Source organism: Pituophis catenifer, unplaced genomic scaffold (assembly GCF_029215685.1).
Source record: "Pituophis catenifer annectens isolate HBS135680 unplaced genomic scaffold, rPitCat1.0.hap2 SCAF_2, whole genome shotgun sequence".
In the NCBI taxonomy this organism is placed as follows: Eukaryota; Metazoa; Chordata; class Lepidosauria; order Squamata; family Colubridae; genus Pituophis; species Pituophis catenifer.
In genome coordinates, this window is record NW_027256882.1 from 167323860 (window position 1) to 167340364 (window position 16505).

General features: G+C 40.3%; 1 protein-coding gene across 1 annotated transcript in view; it reads right to left on the bottom strand.

Moving 5' to 3' along the window:
* The window catches only part of LRP1 (LDL receptor related protein 1), a 331544-nt gene that overhangs the window by 56534 nt on the left and 258505 nt on the right, over positions 1-16505 (bottom strand). The window contains exons 43-54 of the mRNA XM_070938005.1: positions 15332-15521; positions 13609-13813; positions 12478-12670; positions 10984-11109; positions 10605-10733; positions 9376-9495; positions 8479-8592; positions 6431-6580; positions 5368-5490; positions 4628-4744; positions 2507-2635; positions 536-658 (exon numbers count right to left, since the gene is read on the bottom strand). Of these exons, the coding sequence (XP_070794106.1) occupies positions 536-658; positions 2507-2635; positions 4628-4744; positions 5368-5490; positions 6431-6580; positions 8479-8592; positions 9376-9495; positions 10605-10733; positions 10984-11109; positions 12478-12670; positions 13609-13813; positions 15332-15521 (1719 nt within the window). The remainder of the gene's footprint in view (positions 1-535; positions 659-2506; positions 2636-4627; positions 4745-5367; positions 5491-6430; positions 6581-8478; positions 8593-9375; positions 9496-10604; positions 10734-10983; positions 11110-12477; positions 12671-13608; positions 13814-15331; positions 15522-16505) is intronic.

Here is a 16505-nt window from a genome sequence, read left to right on the forward strand (position 1 = left end):
TTTGCACATTTCCCTCATAGTAAAAGTAAAGGTAAAGGTTCCCCTTGCACATATGTGCTAGTCATTCCTGATTCTAGGGGGTGGTGTTCATCTCCATTTTAAAGAGCCAGCGCTGTCCGAAGACGTCTCAGTGGTCATGTAGTCGGCATGACTAAATGCCAAAGGCGCACGGAACGCTGTTACCTTCCCACCAAAGGTGGTCCCTATTTTTCTACTTGCATTTTTTACATGCTTTCAAACTGTTAAGTTGGCAGAAGCTGGGACAAGTAACGGGAGCTCACCCCGTTACGCGGCACTAGGGATTCGAATCGCTGAACTGCCGACCTTTCAATTGACAAGCTCAGCATCTTAGCCACTGAGCTTATAAATTATCCACATAATAATATTAAATAATAAATTAAAATTTAATTTTTTCCCTTTCAAGTGAATTTCACTTGCCCTCAGGTAGCCAAATTTGATTTGGCAGTAAGCTGATAAAAATTGGGCTACCATGGCTACTCTCATGGTTAAGCACTAATTCTAGGCTGGCACTTACCACAATCTGGGGATTCATCAGAACCATCACCACAGTCATCATCGTGATCACACACAAAATGTTTTGGGATGCACTGCCGGTTGTTGCACATAAACTCCCGTTCGTCACAAGTGTTGTTGTACACTGAAATCACAGATTACATCTGAAATCAGTTATGCCATATCCCTCTGTGTAGTTCAGTTCTTTTCACTGTACCACAATCAGTTTTTATTAATTGCAAAGGCATGGCGTGTGTACATTTTAATAAAAAAAACAACCTGTGATCAAATTCGTATAATTACTTCTTTCTGCTGTTCATTAGTTCTTCATCACTATCACAGAAAAGAAAACCAAAGATGCAACTGTTTTATGAATGAAAGCGAATATATGTACCTCAAAATAATGTTGCAGGATCCAATCGGGGTCCGTTACCGGGACCAGAGGTTTTGTCTTATACCACTTCATAGTGCTTTACAGCCCTTTCTAAGACATTTACAGAGTCAGCCTATTGCCCCCAACAATCTGGGTCCTCATTTTACCGACCTCGGAAGGATGGAAGGCTGAGTCAACCTTGAGCCTGGTAAGATTCGATCTGCCAAACTGCTGGCAGCCGATGATGAGGAGAACTAGCCTGCAGTACTGCACTCTAACTACTGCGCCACCATGGTTCTTCTAAGCTTTTGGACTCGTGCTGGAGCCCATCTGCAAGGAAATTCCCTCTAGCAGAACCTGTGCTGTTCTATGTGTGGTATTTATTTATGTGGTGCCTGTTGTATGTGGCTTTTTAGATGTTGATTTGGGTGTGTTAATGGTTGGCTTTTAAATAATTAGCTGTCCATTCCCCTTCTGCCCAGCCCTTGCCTTCTAAGTATTTGATAGGCTGGTGGTAAATCAGCACTCCTTACCACCAGCCTATCAAGTAATTAAAAGGCAGAAGCTGGGCAGCAGGACAACTAATGACTTAAAAGCCAACATATCCCAATCAATATCTAAAAAGCCACTTACAACAGGCACTATCAATACCACACACACAACAGCGCACATTCTGTTAGAGAAAAGTTCCCTGAAGATGGGCTCCAGCACGAGTCCGAAAGCTCGGAAGACAAAACCTCTGGTCCCAGTGACTGACCCAGATTGGATCCTGCAACCGTTTTGCTTCCAGACAGCATTTCATCTCTCCTAGAAAGAAATGATGAAAATTGTTTCCCTGACTTTTGGCGATAATTTACCCACTGCAGCCACCAGAGGCAATGGTGAATGTCTGCCCTTTCTGAAGAAAGAAGAACATTTCAGTTTCACTCTCTCTGGGAAGGTGCAAATTATAGAACTCATGCATGACGCAATGAAATTACTGAAACAAAATAAGATGCACCAAAATGCTGGCACTACAGGTGATTACTAAGAATATGATCAAAGCAAGATTGAGATTTATACAGCTGAAAATACCATCCGTTGCATATCTTAACTGCATCATTTCTTCTTTGCTTCCTATGACAGACTATAGAAATAGGGATCTAATTAGCTCAACACATTAGGCCTGTTTTATCTGCTAATGACTATGTGAAATGTATAAAACTGATAAAATCAAACTGATTTTGGACTCAGTATGTTATTATGAACTATCCGAAAACACGATAGGAAAATCAGCCTCTTTCACCAATACAACCTCACAAAAGCTTCTGATCCAAATAATCAGAAAAGGAGAAGGTACCCAACTTTGGCTGATGTCTCCTAAGGAGGGATTTGGTACTTACCATTTTTGTTTTCCTTCCTCTATAATAGACAGCCTTTACCATTAGTCTATTCCTAGACACAGTGGGAACTGTATACCGAAATATATAGACAAGGTCTTTGTTTACAAAGATGAAAAGCAACAGAAGCTTAGCTTGCCTCTTAAGGTAACCAGCAAAATGAATAACAGCAAGAGCTCATCAAACTTCCAGCAGGAGACTGTAATCAAATACAGAACATTAAGAAGAAGCAGCAACTCACGGCATCCAGCAGACACGGTTTCATCAGCCCCATCAGGACAATCTCTATCTCCATCACATAGCCAGCGTTGTGGGACACAAAGGTAGGTGTTTGGGCACTGGAAGGTTCCTGCAGCACAAGTAGTATTACCTAAAGAAGCAAAAAAGATGAACAGGTACTGAGCTTGACAAAATCAAAAGTCAGGAATTTGTGGTTTTTCTTATCACCTTCCCACATTTTTTTTTCCACATCACAGGTGCATTTCACACATCCACCATTTTTCTTCAACCGCTGCTGGAACTAAAAAAAAATCTTTAATCTTGGCTTTTCTTTTCCTTCCCTTTTACAAACAACACATTGTTGTTGGGTTGTTGTTGTTTTTTTACTTTCAGGGCATCAAAAATTACTTAAATTACTTAAAGGAGCATATTTTTTTTTATTTCTTTACAAACATAAAGACTACTTCAGTCAACTGATTTAAGCAGGGTATAGGAGCATGAGTTGAAGCCAATGCAACAGTAAAATACAATAAACAATGGAAGCGTAAAGTTACAATTAATCATAGAAGTAGTTATAATATTCCAGGCATCAGAAGCTCTACAGCGTTCAAACCCAAAAGCCTTCTACCTAACCATCAAGCTTCCAGAAGGCCATGACAATGGAAGCTACCTTTGCTGGGAGTTGTGGGAAGGGAAGGGGAAGTGGGAAAAGGAGAAGAGAGAAAGTAAGCTGTTACAGAAGAAGGAAAGCCCTTATCACATGTCACTATAAGCAAGCAGCTTCAGCAGAGGTAGTTTGAGCCAGAACAGGCCAAATCTAAAACAAACTAGGGACTCTCAGAGACAGCTAAACCCTGAGCCATGAGGCTTTACTAAACCAGGACCTTGAATGGCGTTCAGAAACAGAAGGATAACCAATGCAACTCTCCTAGCTATGGGGTTATATGGCATATTGAACCTGTCCAGCTAACTGGAGAGCTGAAAACAAACTATATTGATCCACAAGGGAATTGACAAGGGTATGCATGAGTGGCTAACTTCTGTGTTCATTCAAAATAATGGACGGGTTGAAGCCGATGGTATCACAAAACTCTACAGTATTGTATTCTGTAATTTCTGTTGGGAAGACATCTTAAGTACTAGAAACATCACCAGAAATAATTTCACCAGAAATCATGCTCTGAATGAGTCATTATTTCAACGTTGTACTGAATTGCGCTCTTTGGGATAATGTATAAGCAACTTGGACTAAAAAATGTTCAATCCACCTTTCAACACCCATTACTTTCTTTTTTTTTAAATTTCTTTTGAAGCATCTCTCATCATAATCAAAACCATACAAGTTGATTTTTAAATTAGTGAATGGCAGGGATGGGCAAATTAAGGCACTGGCACTTTATCTTATCCCTAGTTTCATTTTAGACTCTCTATATTCCACTTTAATCACCTTTACTCAAGATCGATGGAAGTTTCCTACCTTTTTTGAGGTAGAAATCACGAGGGAACTATAGCCCAAGTTATAACATGGATTTAACATTTTTTAAAGGAGGAAATTTTTTTAAAAAATCAAAGAAAAATCTAAATCTAAAAACCCATGACTATGGTTATGATAGAAATCTGCCCACTTGAATAATTTTCCCACCCAATACCATAGCAATAGCATTTAGATTTGTATCTCGTCCCATAGCACTTTACAGCCCTCTCTAAGCGGTTTACAGAGTCAGCATATTGGCCTCAACAATCTGGGACCTCATTTTACTGACCTCGGAAACATGGAAGGCTGAGTCAATCTTGAACCAAATCTGAACTAAGCTCCAGGCTGTGTGCAGAGTTAGCCCACAATACTGCATTCTAACCACTTCGCCACTACAGACCTTCAATCTTGTCATGTTAAGAGCATCTCCCAGATATCAACTGATTGTTCACCTCATCAAACACTTGATTGCTTTCATGATGTCACAAACACCTTGTTCTTAGCATCAATCACTCAACCTCTCTCAGAGACTAGATTTCCATCCAATCCTACCCGACTCCCTTCGATGCATCCAGATTTTCCTTTTCATATTTTGACCTGTATAACAATTTTACCAGCGTGCCTCCTCCTCCTCCTCCTCCTCCTTTTCAAATCAGGAACAAAACTTACGGCAACGGTGGTCTTCATCAGAGCCATCACCACAGTCATCTGCACCATCGCACACCCACTGTTTAGAGATGCACCGATGATTATTGCATTCAAACTTCACTGGGAAGCAGAACTTATCTGGAAAAAGAAATCAGGCATTGTTCCAAATAATTCCAAAGTTTCTCACAAAGAAGTCCACGAAATTGGAACATTTTTTTCCCAGATTCATTTAGCATATGGCAAATCTTGTATGGACTAGCAATATTTATTAACATTTCATCTAGATTAATATAAGCCAATAGAATATAAATGTTAAAAAGATCTATGTTCAAATACCAATGTCTAGGCTATCTAACCATTGAAGTACAGCATCATTTATATTTTTTAAAAATCAGATATTGGATCGGAATATGCCCTCAGTTTATAGCTGGTCATGATGTGTGATCTACAGTTTGTTGTAGGATGCAAGAAATCACACTGAGGGGAGGATTCTATGCCCCATTTATACAGAGAGTCCCAAGAGACAGACACCATGTGAGGTGCAAATCCTATTCAGGATAGCCACTGCTGGCAGCCAGACTACTCTGTAGACTTTCCTGGCTTTCAAAATTCATGGCAAAGAAATTGAAAACAAAAACTGGACCTTTTCAGGCCCAAATGACTAGAGAAATCGCAAATATTATTCATTTTTTCCCCAAATTTACTGATTATTCTATTTTAGAAACTCATTTATGGAAAAGAAAAACAGCTCAGTGACTTACTGCAGTGGGTTTCATCCTCTCCATTCTCACAGTCATTCTCCTTATCACAAGTCCAGGTCATGGGAATGCACCTCCCACTTGGACAGGCAAAGTAGTTAGCTGGGCACTTAGATTTTCTTGAGCCTGGGAAAGACAATAGGTGGGGGTGGGGGTGGAGGGGGGAAATAGAAAATGCATTATATTGTATTTTGTTGGTGAGAACAGAGAAAGGGAAGCATTACACAATGATCAGAGGCTCCATGTTGGTGTTTTTCATATCTTTGTCATCAGATAAATGGATGTATGGGACAGGCAAAGGAGAAGGGCATTCTACATTTTTCTAGCAACCATTTTTTTTTTTTAAATTTACAGGCAGACAAGCAACCACACACAGAAAGATAGACAGACCGACAGACAGACAGGCAGACACACACACGCATACAAACAAACTCACTCCTCTACATTTCTATTCAGAAGTCCCTAAAGTAACTTACAAGCAATCTAAAATGTAGCAGAAAAATCCATATAAAATAAACACATTGCTAAAAATGCCCCATAGCAATAAAAACAATCAGTGTGCTCTACTGATTCCAAAAATTTACAATTACTTATGTTCCGTCTTCCAAGATAGCGATGTCTGAATAGTTTAAAGAGTAAGGCAAAGGTCCCTGGTCTCACTAGAAACTTTTTCCCCCTGTAAAACCTCTTTTTAAGAAAAAAGGAATACAGAGTACAGACTTAATAGATGGAGTATATGTGCAGGTAGACTCAAAGGGCAGTTCTTTCTTGAGGGGGTGGGGATGAGCAGGGCAGACCAAGTGAGGGATGATTGGGGTGTGTGTGTGTGTGGGTGTGTGTGTGTTCTTCCTGGTTGTTCACATTTTAAATCATTCTTCCCTTTCCCAAGATAGTGGAGTGGGAAAGATAAGGTGACCGAGGAAGGATTCTTCTCTAACTTAATAGCTAAGCATGCTAGCCTGCTTTCATATACAAGTTCTCTGAATGCTTGCTCCATTTCACCAGAGATCAAGGTCCTTCAGGGTTTGGATGGTCAGAAGGGTGGTTTTCATTGGAAGATGCTCACCTGGACAATCCTGCTCATCTGAATAGTCGCCACAGTCATTGCTACCATCACATACCCAGGATGGAGCATAACACATCGAGGTATGTTCACATTTCTGAAAATTGACATTTTTCACTCCCAGTCTGAAAAAGCTGCTGCAGTCAGTCGCAGCTACCAAAAGAGAAGAAACAAACCGAATGTATGTAAATTCTTTCATATATATATATATATATATATGTACACACACACATACATACATACATATACATATATATATGTATATATATTTCCCCCCAAAAATATAAACATTCCATCTTTCCTTAAACAGCGTGTTCTCTGGGTACAAATATCTCTGTGCAACAATCTTCAGCATTTACAACATCATTCACATTAATATTAATTCTCTAATCTTAGAATTATAGTATATTAAACAGTTGAACATTATAAGCCTATTCACTTTTCCTCTTAACATGTCTTCTAGTAAGAATACAATAATGATAACATTAAGCATAATTATCCTCATCATTATAATACTGACGATTATCATCTTATTTATACTTGAATGTATGTAAATTCTGAGAAACTTACTGAACAGGTCTAATGGAGCAAAAGCACTCCTACAAATTATGCCATTGCCGGTTGTGTTAAAAAATGTGGAGCTGCAGAATAAAATAATCTCGATCTATAACCCTTAGTACAATTCATATTGCAATTATTTTATATCCCATCTTTCAGGGTACAGTTCTCCCAAAGCAGCATATCAGAATAGGCACAATTGAAAATAAAAAAAAAAAAGAAGGGGTCGGTGGGGTGAATGGGAGAGTGACTCCCGGAGGACAGGGTTTTTTTCTGTATCAAATAGGCAGACACATTTCAATGAAGGAAGAATGTTATATCTTCCACATGCTTGTGCGTCATGTATAGTAGCGGTCAGCTGTTGGAAAAATGGAGAAATAATCCACTAGCTAGCTTAGGTCATAATGTTTCTCAGAAGCCCTTCCTTTTACCAAAGAGAGGGACTAGTGTTTTGGATGCTTGATGAAGTATTTTTCCTCTTAGTGTCATTCATTATACAATGGAAAGCAGGTGATTCAATGCTAACAAAAGTTCCCCAATTATAATGGCAGCAGAGTACTAGACACATTCAGCTTGATGTGATAGCCTATTCTTCCTAATTCTGTTAGCCCCTCTTATTGGTATACCCCAGCAATCCAATTCTGACTCACTGGTATAAAATATGGGAAATGTTAGTGTCATGTTCAACTATGGAACTACGATTCTTGGCGTAGTTGCATAATGGACATCTCTTGCACCTTTCCAGCTTGGCATGACAAGGACTTTCACTATTGAATTTTCTTGAAGAGGTCAAAATCCACAAGGTTTTCATAGAGATTACTCCTTCCAATTTCTCCACATCCGAGAATGCACCACTAAACACTTACCAAAGTTATGTTTCCAGGACTATATTAGGGATTTTCTGATGGGGACTGTGGAATACAAAAGTTCTACTTCTGAAGGAACAGTGGCCTTCACTGGCCAAATAGCACAAGGATTATCTACAATAATCCTCAATTTACAACTATACAACCATTTCAACAGTTTGAAGTTACAGCGTCACTGAAAAAAGTGACTGTATGACTGTTTTTCACTTGCAAACGTTGCAGCATATCCCCCATGGTCACATGATCAAAAGCCGACTGCTTGGCAACTGACTCATATTTATGACGGTTGCCGTGTCCCGAGGTCACATGATCACCTTTTGTGACCTTCTGACAAGCAGAGGCAATGGGGAAGCCAGATTCACTTAACAACCGTGTTATTAACTTAACAACTGCAGTGATTCACTTAACAATTGTGACAAGAAAGGTCATAAAATGGGGCAAAACTCAACTTAACCACTGTTCCGCTTAACAACAGAAATTTTGGGCTCAATTGTGGTAGTAAATTGAGGATTATTTGTCCTGAGTGAGCGAATTGACTGGGCAAAGCCTGCATAGGATTATAAAATGGCGGGGCCAGTGAAAAAGACATCTTATCAACATTTTATGTGCCTACTGTGCAAAACTCACTGCAGTTCATTTCGTCAGATGCATCTTCGCAGTCAATCTGTTGGTTGCAGCGGCTGGAATTGTTAATACATGTCCCATCCCGGCAGCGGAATTCAGCAGGAGCACAGCTTGTCTCTGGAAAGAATGGGCCAGTCCAGTCATTATGGGTCATTCTGGCAACTGCCTTCATTTCCTCTTGCTGCCCTTCCTCCACGAGGAAGGTCAGAGCATTGGCAAACCCCTGGGCTATTTCCCTCTCTTCCCATTAAGCCATTTCCCAGTCTAGGGATGGTCTATAAAACAGCAAGATTTTCAAACACTGGATGAGGGGAATGTTGCAGGAGGAGGCTGTGTGAAGCTTTAGCATTTGGAGGCAACCGGCACAGCAGACAGACAAGCAGGTCTGCTGGAGAATTTAGGAGAGAAAAGGAGCAAAACCTTACAAAGGCAAAGCTCATGTCTCTTGGGAAAAAATTCTGGGAAACTTTGAAAAACAAAACAGAAAAACAAAAAGACTTTCTGTGTCTGGTATTTATTGGGAGCTTCAATGACTTTAGGGTTAATTTGATCGACAGGACAAAAAAGAATCCCCCTCCCCATGCTCCAAAATGCCCAGGTCATATACACGTTTTCCCTATTCCCAGCATCCCGATGCCACATCTTTTTATCCTTACAATAGGTCCCAAAGATGATTAGGTTGAAGCAGATTGGAAAGACAAGAGGAAGGTAAATAAAGATTTAACACAGGAGGTGTTTTATTGGGCCTAGCTAGCAATTTTTTCTGTACATGTTTAACCATTTAGTTTAAATTAATTACTGAACTGTTTCAGAAAACAGTTGTTAAGTATTAATATAGTGCTTTAGAAAAGAAGTGAAAGGGCATGTACTTCCGGACTGGCTTCCCCTCCTAAAGCTTACTGTTGCAAGGCACTTCATCCGAGTTGTCCCCACAATCATCCACACCGTTGCACCAGTCCTTGATGGGTATACACCGTTTGTTGACACAGTGCAAGTAGCCCTTCTTACACTTGCGGCTGTCTGCAAGGCAAAATAAGCAACAGAGAGAACAGGGAGTGAGTAGCTGAAAGACAATTGGAATGTAATTTAATTATCGACTGAGTGAAGCAAACCTCTGAATAAAACAGGAGGTCAGCAGGTTTGTTACATCTACCCTTATTTTCCCCAAAATAAGACATCCCCCGATAATAAGCCCAATTGGGTTTTTGAGCACATGGCAATAAGGCCAACTGCTTATTTCAGGGTTCAAAAAAAATATAAGACAGGGTCTTATTTTCGGGGAAACACGGTACCTCCTCTCAGCTTGGAGCTGGATGGGGAAAAAATGCAACAGGCAATCATACTCTGGAATTCCAGGAGACCGAGCATTTTGCTGGAAAGGGGAGCTATAGTGTTCTGCCTATATTCACAGCGTGTTGCATACAGAATAGCTGTGGTGCACAGAAACAAGCCCCCAACTCTTTTCTTTCAGTTAGGAGCTTCAGATTTTTATGAAGTTTTCCACTCAGAGGCGAAAAGTCAAGCTAAATCCCAGGTTTCAGCAGAGCTTAGGGGTTGAAAAGGATTAAGGATTCATCTTTTTTCGTTCCAACTCTTGTAACCCTTGAGTGAGTTCATTCTGTTCATCAGTTTTGGCTTCCATACAAAGGTATGTGGCAGATGTATCAAATCTTACTTTTTATAAACACCCAAACTACAAACTTAAGAGTGAGACAGAAAAACACTCTTTTTAAGCTTGAAGAGAAGAAATATTCCAACACTCTTCCTGATAACCTGTCCAATGGATAAATTCTTCTCCAAGATATGCCCAGAAATACAGAATTAGGTAGTCTAGAGCAGAAAAGCTGGCTGAGAGAATTCTTAGAGTTGAAGTTCATAGGTCTTAAAGTTGCAAGGTTTTGAAACATGGTCCAGAGCAGGGGTGTCAAATTGGCAGCCCGCAGGCCAGATGCCTCACGCGCAGGCCACACCCACCCCAGCTCCACGAATGGGAAAAACATTGTGAAACATCACGTGACACCAATGTGACGCGGTGAGTTTGACACCGGTGGTCTAGAGTTTTAAAAGTTTTCCACAAGCAGGCTAGCTGAAGGAAGGAGAAAAGAAGAATGAGAGAGAAAAAATCTTACTGCAGTAGGATGGCTTTTCATCTGATCTGTCTTTGCAGTGGGCCACACGATCGCAGGTTTCACTGAAGTCAATGCAGTCACCATTTCCACATTCAAACTCATTATGTACATTACAGGTGGAGTTGGAAGCTAAAGAAGGGAGAACAACATACATTTGTGAAAACACACCCATCTCTCAACTCCCGTTTCACTGAAATGTGTCCTGAAATCCCATTCAGAAGATACGTTTTAGACTGGACATCTGGAAAGAGCACAGATTAGGTTGGCCTCAACAAGTGAAAATGCTCTTGTAAGAAAGTGCATAAAGATCAATGGCTAAACTTCCAAATTCATGTGCTTTTATTCCATTCATGTTTCATTATCCAGTGTGGATACTTACCTCTGCAAGTAAGGTCCTCCTGAAGAGTTCTGCCTCCCCGGCAAGAGCATGTGACTTCTCCATTGGCTGAGAGGAGGCACAGATCCTGGCAACCACCATTGTTTATTCTGCACAGAGATAGCTCACCTAAGTGGAAGAAAACCAGAATAAGGAGAACGAAACCCATAAAAAAGTGGGGTTGGAGATATAGATTGGAACTATCTAAAAGTGACGATAAAAGGTTGGTTGACAGGGCATTTAATGGAGTTTTTGGGTATTTTTGTTTGAAAACCACATCAACAAATACCTGAACCACACAATCTATTTTCAAAACTGAGTCAAACTTTTTTTTTTCTGGGAAAAGCTGAAAGCTAATCATACTTCTTTCCACTTGTCTCACTATGGGTCTTCTGGATGTGAAAAGCCTACAGGAATAAAGCCCTAAGCTTTACTTTGCTTTGTGATTAAGCTGAGCATCAACTATCCACGATATGCACCACTGATGAATGACCTATCTAGGTCAGAAAGTTAAACTCTTACAGAGCCACAATCAGTGTCAGAAATGATGTAATTCACCTGATACTGCAGAGTATGAAAAAGCAATAGAACAAGTTGTTTCAGGTTGTATTACCCTACATTGATCTTACCATCTTGGCATGGGAGTGTTTTTTTTACACAACAAAAATCAACCTATATATTTTTTTTATCTGTCTACAATGCAGCAAGTAGTATAGAAACATTTAACACTGCCTGCGATTTCTCAATGCTCAGACTGGAGTTTTCATGCTGAGAAATAATTACCAACTATTGATAGAAAGGAGTAAGGGAAAAGGTTGAAAGGAAAATAGTAAGGGGAAATGTAGTTTGCTTATTTTATGAGGGCTGATTTTAGAGACAAAACGTTGTGCAAGAGAGACATTTGGGTAAAACAGTTCAAATCCTGTATCATGCTGTGCAAGGCCAAAGATAAACAATGTTTGGGAAACACTCAAATGAAAATAAGCCAAATACCAAGTGAAGTATTTCCCCCCCAAAAAGAGAGAGCAAGATTATCACTGCTAATATAGTGTAAATGGATAATAAAATAAGCTGCGCAGGAACGTTCTGAAAGACCTAAGACAGAGGTGAAATGCTCCTGGATCGGACCAGACCGCTTGGTCCAGTAGCGAGCTTGGCCAGTGGTTCGGCGATCCGGTAGCGATGGCAGAGCAAAGCTCCGCCCACCCGCCCAGGTGTCATTACTTCCTGGTTTTAACCACGCGCACGGGAGTGAGCGAAGCGAGAGCACATGCGCTTCCAAACCGGTAAGGAAAGTAAGTAGATTTCACCCCTGACCTAAGAGTTCTTCCCTCAGGGCCAGCAAAAAAAAAGGAAGAGTTGCCTCTGAACTCATTGCTGCAGTGCTGATTCAAGGATGTTGAGAGAAGTGTAATATAACTTTATGAGGAATGCCCACTCCTTCCCCATAGCAGACTGTCACCCGCTCTCTCCCCAAGGATAAGTGGTTCTTCTTACAGCTGTTGGTGTCATTGGCCACGGCAATGATGCCCATAGGTTGCTGGGGGATGTCAATACGTAGGTGTTTCATGCCAGAGCCCACATATTTGTTGGCACGCTGCACAGCACGACGCACCCAGTCTGTCCAGAAGATATTGTCACCATAGACAGCCAAGCCGAAGGGGTGCACTGGCTCTGCCTTCAGGATCACCTGTTGGATATTATCAAGGAAGAAGCAGGTTGTCAATAGCCAGATATTACCATCATACTAGTATTAAACACCTTGCTTCTGTGCATTAATGGGCAATGGCTTCTTGCCAAGCATTTTCTCTTAATCTTCCTTTTCCCCCCCCTTACTCAGTATTCCATAAATAATAAGGGAACCTGCTGCCTTCCAGAAGTAATTGCAATGAATTTAACTGCAACTTCTTCTTGAGATGTTGGAAAAGAGCATCTACCGGACAGATCTAAAAGGAAGATGCTTGTAATCTTCACAGAATCAGCATGGTGCAGTAATTACAGCACTGGATAAAAACGAGGCACTGCAGACTTAAGGGTCTACCTCCACTCAGCTCTGAGCTCTTGGCCCAGTAACTTCCCTCTCAGTCTTATCTCCACCATGCTGTTGCTATGACAATAAATTTGAGCGAGAGATTAAATACACAGACTTTGGCTCTTTTTCAGGACCTGATCGAGAGATGCAAAACATTAATTCAGGTAAGCAGCTATGGAAAATAGGTAAAAAAAAAAAGAAAATGCATATAGCTTGTGGGAGTGTGCTAGAGCTGACCACATAAGCTCTCTGAAAACTAATCCTTTATTCCTGAGGTTCCTAGGAGGAACTGTAGCAATATACAATAACTTCATGTCTGACAAACGTATTAGCAGTGTATCCTCTTTATCAAATCGAAAAATAGGATGGGCATACATGTCAAGGTCAAAAGGCAAGATTTCACTAAGGCTTTATTCTCTTCTCGTTTTCCATATATGCTGGAATTAAATTCCCAGAATTATTAGTCGCCATGTTGGCCAAGAATTCTGGGACCGATAGCACCAACATATCCAGAGGATATTATACCAGGGAGATCTGCTTTACAGGCTTTCGGGGGGGGGGGGAGGAAGCACAGTTGATAGAATTATGGAACATACGTATCGTTTGGAGCCATCGTATTCACATCGCTCTATCTTGTCCAGGGTGGCATCAGAAAAGTAGATTTTCTCTGCCTTGTGGTCAATGGCCAGACCGTTGGGTGTGCGGATATCTTTATCAATGATGGTGATCATGTTGGCACCTATCAGCGTAGCTCGCATGATGCTGGGGTGTTGTTCATTCCAGTTGGTCCAGAACATCAGGCTGGAGGAGAGAAGAAAACAAATTACAGAGGGAAAATGCTACGTAAATTGAAAGAGGAAAAGCCAACGCCTTGGGTGGAGTGAGGTGGTTTCTCCTGGATCTCCAGTTGCTGGTATATTCCCTGCATCCTTTTTAGAGAAGGAGGATCTGGCTATGGCAATATATAATGCTACAGCACAACTAATTTAGGATTCACTGCTGTAATCAGCTTCATATACTCTGAGCAATATTTAGAATCTGATCCCAAATCATGACAGATAGGCTTATGAAGGCAGAGATTATACTTTTTAAAAAATTTTACTGCAGAATCGGCTGTTAACTTATATTCACTCAGTTTTAAGGTGCCCTGGTGGCATAGTGATTAAAATACTGTATTGCAGGCTAACTCTGCCTACAGTCAGGAGTTCAATCCTGAGGGGGCTCAAGATTAACTCAGCCTCTAATCCTGATCAGTAAAATGAGGACCCAGATTGTTGGGGGCCAATATGCTGATGTTGTAAACCACCCAGAGAGTCCTGCAAAGAACTATGGAGCAGTATATAAGTCTAAGTGCTATTGCTATTACTATTAAAAATAATGATGGTGGCCTTTAAAGTTCATGGCCTGAAACGCATTCAGTGAGCTAGTTCAGATATATGATTTACCCTGTTTCCCGCAAAATAAGACATCCCCTGATAATAAGCCCAATCGGGCTTTTGAGCACATGGCAATAAGGCCAAGCGCTTATTTCAGGGTTCAAAAAAATATAAGTCAGGGTCTTATTTTCAGGGAAACATGGTAGTGACAGACACAGGCCTCAAATTAATGTATCCCATTCCCATACCCCCTTTAGCACAGCTATAAAGGGGAAATTGTAAATATTCCCTTTGAATTTTAGCTAATTGGTTTATTACATTCAAATCTGAACTATGATTCATCTTAAGTTATATTGGCTGAGCAAATCAGTAAGTTATAATTTGAAGATGGTTTGTTTTCAGTAATGCATAATCCAAAGTAGCCACAATTTATCCAAGTATACGATGCTAAGCAGAAATGAAATATTTTCTATTTCATCTGGAGACCTACGCAAAAAGGAATGCATATGCTGAAGGATTGCTTAGATAACACTGTTCATTGCTAAATCCAAACATATTTCATGCCTTAAACTTATCAAAGCAAGACTAATTCAGGAGCTTTTTATCCATACAAGTGTGAAACAGAATAACCTCTCTTTAGTGACAACTTTTATTTGAAAAATTCAGGAGTTGAATTTATTTTTTTTTAAAGAACGGCATAGGACTTGGGGAATATATTTAACACGGTGGTTGGTTTATAATGCTGTTAAGGTGCTCATTTTTGTTTTAATGGATTCAGGTCATTTTAAGGCTGTCCACTGATGTGAAATCCTTACAGGAAAGTAGTATGAAGAACAAAAAAATATATATCATCAAATGAACAAGGAAATGAATGAGTGTATGAATGAGCCCCACTGATTCTGAGGTGTTGTTTTTCAGTCACTCAAGGGATACTGGAACTTACTTCTGGCATTCATCCAGCACAAAGGCTCGAGGATGGTCATCTCCGGACATGGTGATCACAGTTTCTCTTTCAAAAGCTCCCACACGTGTCTGGTTCACAGTATGCCGTGTAATGGTAGAAGTAGTATAGCTTGTCCAGTATAAGGCATCCCAGCCTCGGTGATAAGCCAATCCCTCAACAGAACCAACATCTGTTAAAGGGAAAATGGGATGTGTTTGTTATTTAGTATGTCCAATTCCCAATTCTCACTTCTTCATTCTTGTTCTGAGCCACTCCTCGTTATTCTGAGCCCCTTTCTTATTTTGTCCTGATATTGCCTCACAGTCCACATCACTTTTCCCCAGTACAACTGACCCAACAAAACAGAAAACATCTGAAATGAACTACAGGTAGTCTTTGACTTACAACAATTCATTTAGTGACCATTTGAAGTTACAGCAGCACTGGAAAAAAGTGACCTATGACCACTTTTCACACTTATGACCGTTGCAACATCCTCACGGTCATATAATTTACATTTGGGTGCTTGACAACTGACTCACATTTATGACAGTTGCAGTGTCCTGGAGTCAAGTGATCCCCTTTTGCGACCTTCTGACACGCAAAGTCAATGGGGAAACCAGATTCACTTAACACCCATGTTACTAATTTAACAACGGCAGTGATTCGCTTAACAAAGCTGGCAAGAAAAATCGTAAAATGGGGCAAACACATTTAACAAATTTCTCGCTTAACAACATAAATGTTGGGCTCAGTTGTGGTTGTAAGTTGTACACTACCTGTATCTGTATTGTCTGCTACCATGAAAGCTACCCTACCTAATTTCAACAAATGGGAAGAATGATCTCCCATTTCCCTGCTGCTTGGTTCAAAAACCTGGTTTAGTTTGACAAAACTAATTCATCATGAGAAACCTATGCCATTCTAATCATATGCCTGTGAGTCCTCAGAGAGGATTCTGATTATTTGTTGCTGCTTCTTTCTGTCTTTCATCTAAAATAAATGTGGGGGTTGAAATACATCATAGATTTATATCTGTTTTCCCCTCATTCTTCAAACGTAGCAGAGAAAATAAACCTATCTTGATAAGCAATTTTCAATGCATCTCAAAATGTAGAGCACAGAATATCCCAAATTTATAACAGGATAGATTCCAGAGATATTGGATGAAGGA